The following is a 17,172-nucleotide window of genomic DNA, read 5'->3' as shown; positions in this document are numbered from 1 at the left end:
ATGGGGGCGTGCCTGCTGCTCTGGTTCCCTCACACAACAAAGACAAAAGTGACGAGTAAATTTATAGACTTGGGGCTTATGTTGGCCCAGAGAGAGATTACGTGGCACTGGAAGTCCCGGGAGGGCCCATCGATCGGGCGGTGGTTCTCCGAGTTACTAAAATGGTCAGGATGTGAGAGTGAAGTCAGAAGGCGCCAAGCGATTAGGACGGACAATGAAGCGGGGCTGGAGTGGGTAAGGGCATGGGAGCAGATCAAGCAGGCCCTGCAGGATTGCCGGCTCGAGCGAGCGGAACGGGAGCGTGAGGAGAACGGAGTTCCTTGAGGCTGAGGACAATAGATGTACCCCAGATAGCTGGCACGAACTAGAGTTAGGGACCACTGGAGGGGCCCGCAGCAGCAGCAGTTGGGGGGGGCGGGATGGGAGGGGGGGGAGTTCCTGCGGTGGGAGGGTAATGCTACACTGAGTTGGGTGAAGAATGTAGCTGGTGGGACAGAAAAGCAGAGGCTCCCATGGGGCATGCACTAGGCACCGCTGTGAGGCGATAGTTGTGTTCCATTGCTTAACTATCCATCTATGCCGCCCGGCCTCCGGGATGTGGGCTGAATGGCTGTGTACGTTGCTAAACCGAGGAATATGACCGGAGATTGTAGGGGGTGCCGGTTGCCCCGATGGTTATGTTGCTGAAAATGTTGCAATAAAAAACATGTTAAAAAAAAAAAAAAATGGCTGGAAGGTAAGGAACAGTCAGCGAAATGGGTACGAGTAATAAAGGGGCCTAATAACGAGCTGATCACTGACCCGCAAGGCATAGCTGACACCTTTGCGACCCATTATGAGAATATATACGGAATTCCGCAAGCTTCACAAGCTTCAATGGCAGCAGATCTCCTCGCCACTATAGAGATAGTACGTATCTCCCAGCAGGGTAGAGAGGCATTGGATGAGGACTTGTCTGTAACTGAGATCCAAAAGGCAATTCAGGATATTCGTGCCGGTAAAGAAATGGGTCCTAACGGACTTCCTATCGAACTTCTCAAACCCATGGCAACGAAGTTAGCGCCCCATTTGCTTAACCTCTATAATGGAAGCTATGAATCTAGGCTTCTCCCGGCTGACCTTCGCGCGGCCACGATTGTGGTTATTCACAAACCCAGTAAACTGGCGGAAGATTGCACATCGTACCGGCCCATATCTCTGATCACTGTGGAAGCCAACATTCTGGCCAAACTGTTGGCTAATCGCTTGCTCCCTTATCTCAATGATCTGATTCACCCAGACCAGTCGGGATTCATGCCGGGACGGAATACAGCACGGAATCTGCGTCGTGTACATGGTGCACTGGGGTGTATAGAAACACTCGAGGAGGAAGGGATTTTGCTTGCGCTTGATGCCAAAATGGCATTTGGCTCTATTGCTTGGGAGTATCTGTTCGCTGTTCTGGCCCGCATGGGGTTTGGACCCAAACTGATTGGGTGGATCAGACTATTATATACACGATCCACGGCGCACGTCTCCGTAAGCAACCATCGCTCTGTTTCTTTCCCCCTCTGTCGTGGCACAAGACAAGGATACCTGCTGTTACCGCTCCTTTTTGCCATGGTGCTGGAGCCACTAGCAGTTTGGATTAGGGGAGACCCGGGCATCAGAGGCCTCAAATGGACGAGAGACCATGCGGACCGCATATCGCTCTATGCGGATGATATTTTTCTTTATCTTTCTTCTCCAGCGCGTTGGTTAGGTCGGGTGTAGCACATTTTTCATATTTTTGGGGCACACTCAGGGTACCAGATAAACTGGTCCAAATCCCAGATGTACGCGCTCTGGGGGGAACCCCCACAAAGTCCTCGAAGATACGACATACCAGTAGCGACCCAGGGCTTCCGATATTTGGGCATTTTTATTACACCTGATGCCACATTATTCCTCGAACGAAATCTTATGGGGCCCCTACAGCGGTTTAGATCAGACGTAGCACACTGGAGGGCACCCCCTTACTCTCTTGGGATGTGCGTCTCTATTCAAAATGCTCGCCTTGCCACGATTTCTGTATGCCCTACAAAATGCTCCCAATCCAATTCCTAATTCATATTTTCTGCAGATTGAAGCCGCAGTGCGGGAATTGCTGTGGGAGAACAAACCGCCTCGTACTGCCATAACTAAGCTCACTATGGGATGGTACGACGGGGGTATAGGGTTGCCGGACATGCGCCTTTAATACCAGGCTTCGCAATTGACAGCCATTAACAGACGGGTGTTTGGACCGCACGACGACCTCAGCTTTCGCACCGACCATGGGCTAATGGATAAGGGGGGCTACAATAGGGCATTGTATACAAACTATCGAAAGCTACGTCTGACTGGCCCCATGGCACGTACGTCGGAAGTGTGGCATGGAGTCCAGCGAAGGCTGGGTTGGCAGGGACGCCTCACGAAGTCTACCCCCCTGTGGGAACCAGACATTTTAGTCTGCCTCAGTACCTGTGCGGGATTTGATAAATGGGACATGATTGGGATTTCTACGGTGGGGGACATGTGGGTGAAAGGGAAGAAAGCAATTTTCGCGGACCTTCAAATGAAGTACCAATTAGCACCATCGGAGACTTTTTCGATATCTCCAGATCAGTCATGCCATTGATTCGGCCCTCCCGAAGGATACCCCCCTTCCGGATTCCTCGCCGCTAGAGGACAGGCTATTACTGGACCCAATGGACCGTAAGGCTATCTCCTTCATGTATAAGAAATTGGTCAACAACCGAACCGACCCAATGCTGAAACTACGGTCAAGCTGGGAGGTTGACTTGGGGGAGAAGGCTGATGACGACTGGAGAGAAGCGCTGTCCTCTCCCCAGAAGGTGGCTATTCCGATGCGACTACGGCTGGTCCAGCTCAAGATTCTCAACAGGGTGTATTTTGATGCCGCATTGTTATTTAGGCAGGGTAGGAGGCCTGATCCACTCTGCCTTCGGCACTGTAATCAGTTTGGCACATTCATACACATCCTTTGGGATTGCCCACGCATACAACAATACTGGACAGACGTCACCCGGCAACTGGTCAGGACAAACCCATGCAACCATCTCCCACACTATGTCTCCTTAATATCTGGGAAGCGACTGACCTCTCACAGGCGAAGCAGTCGTGGGCCACAATGGGCTGGAGCATAGCAAAACGAAATATCGCCCAGAAATGGGGGGTGGACACGAGTCCGTACACTTACGGGACTGGGCAAAAGACATGGACTATGCCATGATTGCGGAAAAAGCGGTGTATAAAGGGAGAGGGTGTCCACGAAAATGGGCTCATAAGTGGGGACGCTGGAACAAATATAGGTGTGAGATCTGCATATCTCCTACGGTAGAACTGAGGAGGGAGAGTAAATCGTCGTGAGGGGGGAGGGATGTTGATGCCCCCGCCCTGGGCAGCCGATGATAGTGCGTACCTACAAGTGAACCTGTAGCGTGTCTTCTTGCTATCGTGACCTGAGCACACAGTTGTAACCATCATAATCAGTGTGATGCCACCAGAGATTGTAGTCCTCTGTGCTCCTGGTGGTCCGAAGGTTGTGATACAATGCTGAAACCTTGTGTAACTCTGCCAATGGTGTCTGTATAATGTCTTTCAAGGCTGCTGTTTGTTCTGAATAAAAACTGTTATTAAAAAAAAATTAAAAAAAATAATGTTCTGCTCCGTCTACTCTCCTAGTTAAAGAATACAAGAGCTGCTGTACTACTGTCCCAAGATAACTGTATTCCTTCTTTCCACACATTGTTTTATTATTTTCAAGTTACTGGAGCATTTTGGCTTGCATTTTGTGCATAGTTTGGTTTCTTAGCATCATACTCTAATTGTTACCGAGAACGTGATTTCCTGCAGTATCCTGCTTTTGACGCTACGGTTTTCTATATTGCTAGTTTAAAAAACATCCTCGTTCAAATTACTCTGCTTCTATCTCATTCTCACATGGTTGGACTTGTTACTTACTGACTCTTTGTCAACAAACTCCCATGTTTTGGTTGTTTTTATTCACCCAGCTAGAGCAACTTGTTAGGAGCACACATCTTTGTATTGGTTTTTAATATCCGCATGCAGGTCTTGTGCTCAAATGTGGCTTTGCTCTGCCACTTCTGGGGCAGTATGAACCAACTCTGAGCCGCACAGCACCACCTAGTGTTGCGTTGGAGTTTTCCAGATCCATTCTTGCACCTGGGGATTATTCTATGTTGTGGAACCTGCAATTAGATAAAGTATCCACCAGAAAAATCATTACTGAAGGTAAAATATTGTGTTGGGTGCTATGGCCAATACTTGTTCTGACATAATAGAAGCGTGTATCATTGCTCCTTCTGGGGTGGAGGTTCAGGGTTTGGAGTGCGTGTCTGCACTACTGCTGGACAGCGTGTGTGAGAGAAGGAATTAATCACTTCTGCTGCACTTGTGTGAGTAAAGCTTACGTGATTTCTACTAAGGTTGTATTTCTTCTGTCAGGGTCACCTACTTTTGCTGTCTGAACCATGTCTATCTTTAGCGAAGAAACCCTTTATGTAGTTTTGTATGTGTGCTAATTTGTGTGAGGAAAAAAAATGTACCGTTGTCTATACTGAACCTTTTTCTGTGTTGTTTATGGCACTTGTGAAGACCTTTTCATTGTTTAAACGGCAAGACGATTAGCTTTGGCGTTCCTTGTTAATTTGTCTTGTTGAGATTTGTGTTGTAAAAGATGTCAGCTCCCTCAGTGCCAAACCAGATAATTATGTACGTTCGCTGGATATTGCTTTACTGCTGAAGCCTATTAAGTATATGGGAGAGTCTGAAAATGTGAAGGAATTGTGCTAAGAGCCTGGCCTGTATGCACCAGCCAACCCAGATGCAGTAAACCCGTTCCCTACCTGTTATGGCTCCTGTGGAGAGCCAGACCGCTTACACCTTAAGGATGTTGAAAGACTTGGCAACTGGTTGGCAGAAGGGAATGAGGCACAGGTAGGGTAGAGCTTCTCTCCGCAGCTGCTTGGAGCATCATACCCAGGCAGAGGTATCTGTGACATAAGTAAGTGCTTGGGCTTCTAATGTCAGTTACTTGTGATTTTTGTTTTTTGGCAGACCCCTCTCCTGAATACTAATAATAGAATTAATCCTTGTCAATAGCAATTTCCTTTTCTCTTTTAGAGAAGTAGTTTTCTCTAAAGACAAATGAGCCCCAGGGTGACAAACTTGAATGATCACCAACCTCCATGTTAAGTAACCTTGCTAGTAGGCTTTTAAGACTACTTTCAACACAGCAAGGCGTACCAAGCCCTCATGTGCATGTATCAAACATGGTACGCATCTCATTTGATTGTTTCTTGGACTTGAGTGGTGAGAAAAATAGGGTGTGAAGAATGAAGGTGTTAATCACTGCTTGCAAATTTGTTGTGTGTTGAATGTCACTTTTAAGCCTGTATTTTTATGGTGAACTGTCATCACAGAGTGGTATTCGTCATTACTAGTTTGCAGAAGTTGTATAGAAAGTGCCTAATAGTAAAAACTATAATTTTGAGAACAGGGGACATTGTACTGATTGGTTTGCATCTATTTAATATATTTAACTCATTTGCCTTAGATCCCTCTCCCACCCTTTTTGTCTTGCAGTGGACGACAGTGCTATTTTGGATTGCCAATTCAGTGAATTCTATCACACGGCTCCAGCAGGGTTCGAAAAAATTCTCTTTGAGCAACAGATTTTCTAGGCTCTGACATCGCTGAGGAATTGCACGCCAGCACTCTTGCAAAGCCTTTGCTGTTCACCCAGAGCTTCACATGGTGTCTTGGAAATATTGTCTGTATTTTGCCTGTGAGTGTTTGTATCTGCACCAGAGAACTGTAACCGGTTGCTGATTTTTAAAGCGTGTCCACGTGTGACGTGAAACTCTGCGGTCTTGCAAGCTGTTTGTGTTTTTTTTTTATTTTTTATTCTTGTTGCTTATGTAAATGGGAATGAAGGTATGCCAGTGGCACAGATGCTGTATTAACTAGACCTTTGCCTGATGCTGTTTCTTAAAGATTTCTTGTTTTACAGACGGTTACCCTAATGAAAGGTTCTTTATGGGGTGATGGCAATTAAGCAGCTTGTGTTTTTGACCACTTCCCATAGAGACTGTTCATTTTGGAACAGTAGCCAGTTTTCTTTTGTTTGTCTCTTAGCTAATAGTGATAGTCCAAGCTAGTCCCACTTCTCCATCAGCCATGGTATCCACTTTCAAAATCTGTTTTAAGGAGACATACCATTTTTTTTCATTCCGTCTGTCCAATGCAAGGCCTATGGTGTATGCGAGTAAGTATTTATCATTGTAAATGCCAAAACATTGCATCTGACCAACAGGATTTCGGTAGTCTGTGATTCTTTGCCTATATGGTGTCCCTCTGGACCTGTAGGGAAAAAATTTAAAACAATATGTATATATTCTATGGTAGGTTTACATTTGGGATAAGATGAAGTTATACATCAGAATAGACTGTTAGTTTTATGGACCGTTATACAGTTGTGAATAATGGTCATTGGATAATTTATGATTAATGCAAGTATTGAAATGAAAAGACTTTACTAATGTAAACAGATCAGGGTTGGGTTTTGTGTGTATTTTTTTAAGTTAAACAATAAGCTTTAAGAATGTGTGGAACTATTTTTGTAAATGACTTGTCTGTGTAGCCAGATGTTTATATTTGGAAATAAAATATATTATTCCCAAAATTGATGTTAGTAGTTGAGCTTCAAGAACCAGAATTACGAAGTTGGCCCTAGAGCAGATGCTGCTTTTGTGTTTCACGGAGTGTTACAAAAATGTACATAAATAAGGAGTACAAAATCCACTGCTCTGTATTAGTATATTTTGCAGAAAGTTATTGATGTGCAGTGGTTTGGTGGATCCTTGCCATTGACCAAAACACAGAGACCTACGCTAGTCAATGTGAAGGTAGCATTAACAGATTTGGAGGTTGTATTTTAAGTAAACAATTTACAGTGTTAATGTTAGTTTCCTAGTTTTCACTCATAAATTGATGGGCCTGCAGTGATACAACTTCTGTCCATAGGCACTAATTCTTTATGCTGCCATTTTTAATGCAGCTATGATCTGCACTTTGTAGGCCAGGTGGTGTGTTCCAGTTGAACAATTGTGGGTATGTAAATAACAATTGATAATGGTTTGTTTTGTTTTGAATTTTTGGCACACTTGTTGAATTAATAAAGTTCCTGTTGCACCCAGTGGTGTAGTTTTCTGTTTCTCTCTTATTTGACCTAAAACATTTTTGTTTATCTATTAACATGAACTCCTGAAATTTGATCAAATGGAAGACTTCCAAATAAACATTCAGAAAGTTACAGGCAGATTTTCAATGTAGCGTTGACAAGAAAATGGATATGGTTTGTTTTTGCCCCTTCTGCAAACAGTTTGTCGTGAAAGTGCTTCATGATTCCGATTATGGTTCCAGATACTACTGAAGCCCCAGCCCTCCTGTCTTAATACCCTGATTGAGAGTGCCGTACAACAAGCCCTAGTTAAGGTCTATTCTCATCATGCAAACTAGGGTCACACTTCCATAATTCTTCACTGCCCTGCTTTGACACAGTTTGCAGGCATACCCAGACCATTCTTTGTGTCTCTGGACTCCAAGGTAGGCAGTCTCATTATACATTGATTGTACATCATCTTAAGGCCTCTTAAGAAAAAATGTTTGGACCTTGAGTCTGGCCTCACTTTTCTGGAGCAACTAGAACTCGCTTCTTGACACCTTGGTGGTCCTCATGAGTCGTTTTTTTCAAGGGAGGACTTCTTCAGCTAGTCTATGTTCTGGAAGGTTTTGGGGTTGTCTCAGGGTGTGTAAAGATGTCCTTATGCCTTCTGAATATGGATTCCCCTGAAAAAAGAGTACCCAGAACCATCTCCCCGCCCTAAAAACCTTCTAAGAGTGGTGACTAACCCACAAAGGGTGGCAATAAGCATTAGCTATATGGTTCCAATACCACCCTCTGTTGGTTCTAAGATTTGTAATTCTTTATTACTTCTGAACTGGGCCCTAAAATGATTTTTCATTAACTTATGTGATCAGGACTTGTCAAGGGTCTCAGTCCTCCTTACAGGAATACATCTGTGGGAAGTTAAAAATCATTCTAACTAGGAATTTGAAAATACCAAAGGGGAATAGGAAAAGAGAGAGCATCTGGTGCTTGATGCCTTCTGGATCAACTTCTCTGGAGGGATTCCTGTTTTCTGTATCTTCAATTAAGAATTAGTAAAAAAGGAATATGAACGCTTTTTTCTATTATTTTTTCATGATTGAATGCATTACTAGAGGGTTGACTATACCTGAATATCACTCCTCTCGCTTTTACTACTAGTCTGCCTTTGGTAAACTTTTGTTTTCCCCCTACAACAAATAGGATCAGTGAGTATTATTGCCTTTTGTCCAAATTCAGAAAAAAGGCAGTCAACCCTGTTCTCAAAACCTTAACCTCTTTGTCAGTCATCATGACAGATCTTGATAAAGTTTCATATAAAAGACCTCATACTCTGCCATGATAGGCTACTTGATGTGGTAAGCTCTTTCTAGAGGTTAGAACTTTTTGAAGACATCCAAATCTGACCAAACCCTTTAACCCCTTTGGATATAAAAGCTTTATGATGGGGGTAACATTCTATATGCCTCCTGAACAGCCTATATGGCTGCCTCTATAGAGGGAAGATAGACTATCCAAATAAAGATACACCCCAGGCTGGGTCAGTTGCCCTTCTTGGAGAACGGTTCTAGATCTTTTGGTGCTATTTTAAACAAAGAAGTATCAAAGTACATTGAGGCCGCCTTCTCCTTACAAAGAACTTCAATGCAGAAGTCCAGAGCAATGTTTCCCAGGCTGTGGGTTGCGAAAGTTCAAACAATAGAGAAGATGTCTTTAAATTCTGTGTTTATCTGGTCACATTTGCTGCACGTCAAAGACCGAGGTCAAACGCCATGCAATGCCTTCTGACAAAATACAGATTTTGTTTTTCTAACATGTATTGGTGTTTACATACTCCTCTTGCTTTGCAGTCAGAGAACGTAAAGTGAATTGTGACATACTTGCTGGGGTACATGTGTGTGAAAAAAAAGGCTGTAGGATGTTATTTCTTTGGCACACACAACAAAACGCATATACCGGGTGCTTCATAATCCGGACTCATTTCTACCTGCCTCCTGGCTTTTGGCTTCAGCGTTTGTGTTGGGAAACTTTCACGACCCCCGCTTCGCGGGCGCCGTTCATCGGTCTCTGGGACTGCTGCAAGGTCACGCTGCGGGACTGCGAGGCCCAGCAGGCTTTGCTGCCCACACCTGTTGCCTCTTCCCCAGCGGACACGCCCCCCCTGGCTTAAAAGCTCAAGAGACCACTCGCTCTACGGGTGCTTCATAATGCGGACTCATTTCTACCTGCCTCCTGGCTTTTGGCTTCAGCGTTTGTGTTGGGAAACTTTCACGACCCCCGCTTCGCGGGCGCCGTTCATCAGACTCTGGGACTGCTGCAAGGTCACGCTGCGGGACTGCGAGGCCCAGCAGGCTTTGCTGCCCACACCTGTTGCCTCTTCCCCAGCGGACACGCCCCCCCTGGCTTAAAAGCTCAAGAGACCACTCGCTCTACGGGTGCTTCATAATGCGGACTCATTTCTACCTGCCTCCTGGCTTTTGGCTTCAGCGTTTGTGTTGGGAAACTTTCACGACCCCCGCTTCGCGGGCGCCGTTCATCAGACTCTGGGACTGCTGCAAGGTCACGCTGCGGGACTGCGAGGCCCAGCAGGCTTTGCTGCCCACACCTGTTGCCTCTTCCCCAGCGGACACGCCCCCTCCTGGGAGGACTATTTGATCGAAACAATTCCCCGCAACGCGGGACGCACGCGGGTGGTCGCCGGGCTAAGCCCGGGCAAAGGGCGGGCCGTCTGAGGCCGTCCGAGGGCTGCCGAGGCTGGGCTGGGCTGGGCCTACCCTCTTGGCTTGTTAAGCAAGGAATTGTAATTTTTTCTATTTAAATTGAGACTGATATCTCTTATTGTGTATTCGCCATTATGTCCTTACGCTCAGGGAAAGAGAGATTGGTACAAGTCCAGACTTCGACAGGGGTGGTAACAGGTCCCCTTGATGCTTTTTTAATTAAAGCGACGGGTATCTTAGAAAAAGAAATCGCCTTTGTAGAGAAACGTCTATCTTTAGGCCTTATAACAGGCAAGCGCTCTTCTTGGGCCAAATTGCCACCGCGATTTCTCCTAGTAAAGTGAGCACTATAGCCCTACATACAAGCCTACACCAAGATCCTGGTCCAGTGCCAGTAGGCTTATGCCATAACAAGGACGGATCCATTGAAAATATAATAGGTGATGGCTTGTCCTCTAGTGATACTAACTTTAGTTGGGAGGATGTTGCCCTACATACTGGTTGTTCTGCTCAACCCCAAATATTTAAGGGGGTTTCCCAGACTATTAAATGTCGTAAAAGGAAAAGAGTGAATAGAGTTCAAAAGGGAGGTATATCTAAGATCCCTAAATCTAATACTACAGTATTGAATCCATTGGCTGATTCCAACCCTCATTTTCCCATACCTGTGTTAACCGATACTAGTCCACCTTGTCCGTTGGTCCCAGGTAATGAGAAAGAATTATTAAATAGTATAGAAGTAATAGTTAAGTCACTTATGATACCCCTACTTGAACGTACTAGATTGTTGAATGCTAAAATGGAATCTTTGGAGAAAACAGTTATCGCTAATGAGATGTTAAAAGAATTGGCGAATAAGCAAAATATGTCCCAAACAATAACTAAAAACCCCAAAAATTCTGGGACGGGCGTATGTACTATACCTGAAATCCAAGCCCCTGCTGAATATTCTAGCATACAACCATCGATAAGTACAAATATCAAGGATGTTAATATTGATAAGGAATCCATGGGAAGTGCAAAGGAAAAATCAAAGTCAAATCAAAGCGCTCCAAAGTTGAGGAGTCTAGAGAACCCTCCAGCTGAGCCTGTTAAGAGGGATCCAAAACAGAATGTCCCCAGCATTAACCTTCCTCCTGAGGCCACACCATATACAATAATTCTGACGGGAGTATCTGTTGTTAAAGGTGAAAATTCCGAAACATTTAGGGAGCTTAAAAATAAAAGTCTTTTGGCTGAATAAAAATAGACCTCTCCCACCGACCTCTGTTACGGAAATTCTTAATGTCAGAAGAGTAAAATGGGTGGGGCATTGCCCTAAGGACCTAGAGGGGGATTGTATTATTGTCAATTTTAGGGACTCATGGGTGGTGGATTTCATACGTAGGGAACCTAGATGTGGTAGGATGGGTGATGTGCAAACTTTGGACCTTAATTACTTTTATCCAAAACGATATGGGGGTCCTCCTACTATACCTATGTTTAACTATCATGGTAAATCCAAGGGTAGGCTCCTAAATGGATTGGCACCTTATACCCCCTATTCCATCCCCCATCTGTATAATCGTTTTGAACCACTCTCTGATTTAGAGTGTATTGATTGACTTCCTCCTAATAATGGTGGGGTCAGTCTACCAGATACTAACGTTAGAGTTGCTGAGGGTTTTAATAATAATAATGACCCAGTAGCAGATGGTGCCGCCTGCTGTAGTTTATGTGACTTGGCTTCAGTAGATCATGGTAGGAATAAAGAGAAAAATGACAAGATTTGTGGGATTGTTACAGTTAGATATCCCCCTGTCAGTTGTCTACTATCAGAGAGGGGTGAGCAGGGCCCAATAATGGGGGGAACGAATCAAGCAAAATTAATATTTCAGGAAACTGGGCTGAAAATTGTTTCATGGAATATTGCGGGATTAAAGGGGAAGTTAGGTTCGGAGGACTGGACAGTCTTCATTGACAGGTTTGATATTATAATTTTTCAAGAAAGTTGGGCACCTGATCCGTTATATCGGACAGGTTACCTAAACTTTTTTAAACCAGCAATACAGGGGAAAAAGGGAAGACCCTCTGGGGGCCTAGTTATATGGGTCAGGCAAGCTAATAATTATAGGATAGTGGAAGTTCCAGTTTTGAACCCTGATATCCTGGGAATAAAACTAAGTAGGGTTGACCACAAGAGCTTGTTTATTATAAACATTTATTCTCGTGGCCTGCCGGGGGGGAGGTGTCCTGCAATTATTGATGAGTTAGACTCATATCTAGAAGTAATTGGGAGGGACAACCCCATTATACTAGCAGGGGACCTGAATTGTAATTTTGAACCCTTGGCGTGTGAAAGTCAGGATATACGGGAGGAGGAAGATGCAGTTTGGAACGTTCCAGTCTTGGCCCTAAATCCCATCAAAAAGGCAACTGAGGCGGCTTTACACTGGCTTGGTTTGTGTCTGGAATGGGGGCTAAGAGCGGCTAATGGTCGCTCCCTTTCTGATAAAAACGGACATCCTACTTATGATAATGGGGCCAGTACTAGCAGAATCGACTATCTTGTTAAAAATGGAGTATTGGTCCCTGTTGGATGATATGGAGGTTGTTGCTCGCCCAGAGAGCGACCACAATCCTTTAGTATTAAGTTTAAAATACTTAGTTGGCCAAGGTGGTACAGATCCAGTGAGATGTCACACTGCAGAGACATTTCTCACTAATGACAGACGTAGGGTCCGTTGGCCCAGGGCCTTGGAGGACCCGGATTTGTTGCATGAGTTATCCCTGGAAGTATCCTCTTCCTGGGGTGCTCCTTAGGATATGTCCATTACTACAGATACATTACATCAGATTAGCAACACACATGACCAGCTATTTAAAAAATGTAAAGCCCTACTCTCTAAACCAGCAAACCCTGGGAAAAGTGCTGCTATGGGATTCCGTCAGAAATGGTATAATAAATCATGTAGGGAGGCGCATAGTGATTTGATCAAAGTCATTAAATCTAGAATTAGCCTTGACATTAAAAAGGCTCGTGGGAGGTATAAAAAGGTTCTGTGGGAGGCGAAGCGAGAGTGGGATGAGTCCCATTGGCAGGACCTCTATGAGGCCTGTCTATCTTCCAACCAGATTAAATTCTGGGAGGTGGTGAATTGGGGCAGAAACACACTCGCAAATCCCAGAAAATCATGTCCCCACTGATGCCTGGGTGGATTTTTATTCTTCCCAGTTCAAGGGAGTAGCGAATGTACCTGATTTTGCAATAGAATATCCGGTACAATTGCGTGCCCCATCATCCCAATCTTTAATGTTTTTGAATGAGGACACAGAATTGGCACTGGGTTTGATACATTCGGGGAAAGCACCCGGTATGGATTGCATCCCGGCAGATCTTTTCAAATTAGATCAGTGGATCTGGGTCCCTTATATTACTAAGATTGCTAATGCAATTGCTAGTGGAGCCAGGATTCCTGATTCATGGAAAGGGGCGGAAATTCTCCCAATTTTTAAAAAAGGAGATCGTTCTGTCCCAGAAAACTACCGCCCTATTAGCCTTATAGATGCCCTACAGAAAGTTGTAGCAAGGATGATCCTTGCAAAAATCCAGATCTGGATGGAGAAGGAGAGTATTCTCTCACCAATGCAAGCAGGTTTTAGGTCTAGTATTAGCACCATTGACCAGGTATTCAGATTTATCCAGATATACTGGAAAGTGGTGCTATTGGGTGGTGGAACTATATATGCTGCTTTTGTGGACCTTAAGTCCGCTTTTGATCTCGTGCCCAGGGCAAAGTTATGGGCCGTGCTGGAGGATATCGGGATGCCGCAGGACATTCTTGAACTAGTGATAAGACTCCACACGGGCAATTTTGCTAGGGTTAGGTGGGGGAGACAGGGCCAGGTGACGGATTGTTTCCCTGTAACCCGTGGAGTCCGCCAGGGGTGTGTTTTGGCTCCCACCTTATTTTTGTTATTTATTAATCAAGTGTTTTTTTTTTTTTTCTGAAACCCCTACTGACGCCCCAATTTTGGGAGGTACTAAGTTTCCCCTGCTCATTTTTGCCGATGATACGTTAATCCTCTCCAAGACTCGTAAGGGTCTACAGACAGCGATTAATAGATTTGAGGATTTCTGTAAACTAAATGATCTACAGATGAATGTGAGCAAAACTAAATTCATGGTACTAACTAAAACTCGACCTTTAAAAAGCCATGTTAGCATGAACGGGGTTGAGCTTGAACAGGTGGATGCCATGACCTATCTTGGGGTGACTTTAGATTCTCATATGCGTTGGCAGCCACAGGTGGATGTTCTTTGCTTAAAATTTGCGCGACTTACAGGTACCCTAATCCAGGAGCAACGCAAATCTCTGACTAAAAGGGTAAAGCCAGCCTTAAAAATATATAATGCAAGGATTAGTTCTGCCATATTGTACGGTGCTGATCTTTGGGGATATAAGGATTTAACTCCTTTGGATAGGATAGAAAATAAATTCCTACGTAAGTTGGTTAGTTTACCCCAATCTACACCAATTAAACCCTTATTGTTGGATATGGGTTGTAAAACAGTAAAGGAACAAGCACGGTACCGGTTGGTAGCACTATGGAGACGCATTTGGACTACTCCAGAACTGGCTTTATTTGCTAAAGAAATCGAAGATATAAGATCTATTTCGGGTTATGCAAAAATTTAGAGAAGTAAGGAAAATTTTGGATAACATGGGACTTAGTTTACTGTGGTCTGATCCGGGCACAAATGCCTTTCCCTCTACTAAAGATTTTAAAATGCTATATTGGGCAACTGTTAAGCAGCAATTAGTCTCGCAATCGGACTTGCTTACACTAACCGGTCAGTTCCTAGTACATAAATTGGATCCCCATCTGGAGGACTACTGGGATGTAATTACGAGGAGTCTAGATAGAAAACTATACCATCAGTTTAGGGTGGGGTCATTACCCCTGAGATCCTTTACTAAAAATTGGAAAGGTCAGCCAAATGAATACTGTCCATGGTGCAAGGAATACAGGGAAAGTGTTGGCCATTTTTTCTTTGCCGGCCCTGCCTACTCGGTGCCAAGGTGCAAATGGTTAATGCCTATTTGCAAACGGTTGAACTCCAGGAGGTGTGCAGATGCATTATGTGAACTAAGATTTAATACCTCAGAGTTTATCGTTATTGGTGTGGCGAACTTTTTAGGGTGGGCATGGATTATTAGAGCCAGATAGGTCTAATGTATGATGAGATATCTTAAATTATATGATTACAAATTTAAATTTGCAAATCACGTCTTGAATTGAGGTTTAATAATCTTTTATGAAAGGTTTTAAAGATTATATATTGTTGTTATTAACTGTTTAAACAGTCTTTTATGAATTATGGTGTATGTATTTTCATTTTTATAGACTGTCTTTTATGATGTAACTATCGAATTAAAGACGTATGAACTGAACTGAACTGCATATACCTGTAAATAAACTGTACATATTCAGCAGATAGGAAAACAAAACTGAAGCACATTATTTTTGTACTTCTGATGTGTGATGGAAGAAAGATTTTAATAGGATCAACGTAAATCAAGACACTTTACTTGGTGATGCACAAATGGTAAATAGTAACAAACACAATTTCCACACATGTGTATGCAGTATAGCTTCATCAGTAAAACTGTATGTCTGCAAATGTAGTGGCCATTTCAATGGAAAATGTGATGTCTATAAATGACAGTGCGCTGCCACATAATGCTTTAGTTTAATAAAAAACAATTGCTGGCCTCGTATCTACTAAAGCTCGATGCGAAAGTTTGTCATTCTAAAAATTAAATGGTGGTTCTAAAACGTTAGGGAACCACTGGCCTGGAGTGTTTGGAGTTCGTTTATTTGCTAGGACTAGGGCCCCAAGGCACTGTTTTCATGGCTGGTAAACGTTCTTCTCCTTCATTGTGGAATGTTTGAAAGAGCGGACTTCTTTCTACTTTATCCCAAGGTGTCACATGATCTTGTAACCCCTTTTCTGCCTGTGGCAAAACAGCTCCAAGTAAGTTCTCTATTAGACCTACTGTCCTTCCTCATTAAAATAGGTGTCACTCTCCCTTTTTTAGGTCTCGCCTGAGCCAGCGCTTTAGCGCTGCTCTCGCGAGAGCTTTTGTAAAAGGTGGATTTGGAAGTGCAAACCAGTGCTTTCAGGACGCCAACTACAGTGCATGTGCGCCGGGCGCGCACACCATTTGGCAGCCTGCGTGATCATTTCGCGGCCGCTTTGATGTTTTCAGTGAGCCACGCGGCCACTGAGAACATCAAAGCGGCCGCGAAAGTGCACACCATTTGCCAGCCTGTGCCTCTCTCCCCTTAGACGGCGCGACCTACCCCCTCCCTTATCCCACTTCTTGCTTGTTGTACATACGCTGTGAACTGTACGGCTGACCTTTAAAGTGTTGTGGCATTATAGAATGAATGCAGCGATGTGCAGAGCTTCAGGAAGGCGGGGAGGTTGTGGGAGCAAGATGTTTGCATTGCTTGTATGATGTGAAAGGCGCTCACTTTGAAGTACATTCATGTCAGGCAAAGGCTGGTGGTCGTGTTGCAATTGTAACCAGCACTGTTAAAATGCTGCGGCGGTGCGTTTGTTTGATGTAAAGCCCCCCAAACCTGTTTTCAGGCACTGACGAATGAGACGAGTGAGAGTCGCGTTACTGGATAATTGTTGCTCACTGCCAAATCACATCACATTGTTGTACATTCCTATACATTTGTATCTCACCTCCTGACAGCCTAGCGCCACCATTTCATTCTACGTTAACTTTTTTCAGTTCAGCTGTGCAAATCCAGCATACAGTTAAATAATACAGCGTGCCTCTAGGCGCTGTGTCCTCGGCCCGGCATCCATCAAGGCAGCATATGTGTGCATGCAGCGTGCCTCACACATTTCTCTACGTGCTGTGCCAGGCACTGCACCCCACAAGGCAGCAGACGTGTCCGTACAGCATGCCTCATACACTCCTCTAGGCGCTGGGCCCTGCATCCCTTAAGGCAGTAGACATCTGCGTGGAGCTGCCTCATACACTCCTAGGCGCTGTGCCTGTACACGACGAGGCAGTATCCGTGTGCAGTGTGCATGCAGCATGCCTCATATGCTGTTCTAGGCGCTGTGCCTGGGTCATGCACCCCTTTAGGCAGTAGAGCAGTGCGTGCTGCGTGCCTCAATATCGATTCAAGAATGTCAAATTGCACCTTCTATTATACATACTTTAATTTAAA

General features: G+C 44.4%; 1 protein-coding gene across 2 annotated transcripts in view; it reads left to right on the top strand.

The window, feature by feature from the left end:
• SPRYD7 (SPRY domain containing 7) overlaps nucleotides 1-7,240 on the top strand; it is an 875,965-nt gene extending 868,725 nt beyond the window's left edge. For both annotated transcript variants that reach the window (XM_085621932.1, XM_085621931.1), the window contains one exon: nucleotides 5,629-7,240. In XM_085621932.1, coding sequence (XP_085478058.1) covers nucleotides 5,629-5,726 — 98 coding nt within the window. In that variant the 3' untranslated portion in view covers nucleotides 5,727-7,240. The remainder of the gene's footprint in view (nucleotides 1-5,628) is intronic.
• Nucleotides 7,241-17,172: the final 9,932 nt, after the last annotated feature.

The sequence above is a fragment of the Triturus cristatus genome, chromosome 8, assembly GCF_964204655.1.
Source record: "Triturus cristatus chromosome 8, aTriCri1.1, whole genome shotgun sequence".
Lineage (NCBI taxonomy): Eukaryota > Metazoa > Chordata > Amphibia > Caudata > Salamandridae > Triturus > Triturus cristatus.
The sequence above is the reverse complement of the archived record's forward strand: the minus strand, read 5'-3'. Positions and strand labels throughout refer to the sequence as shown.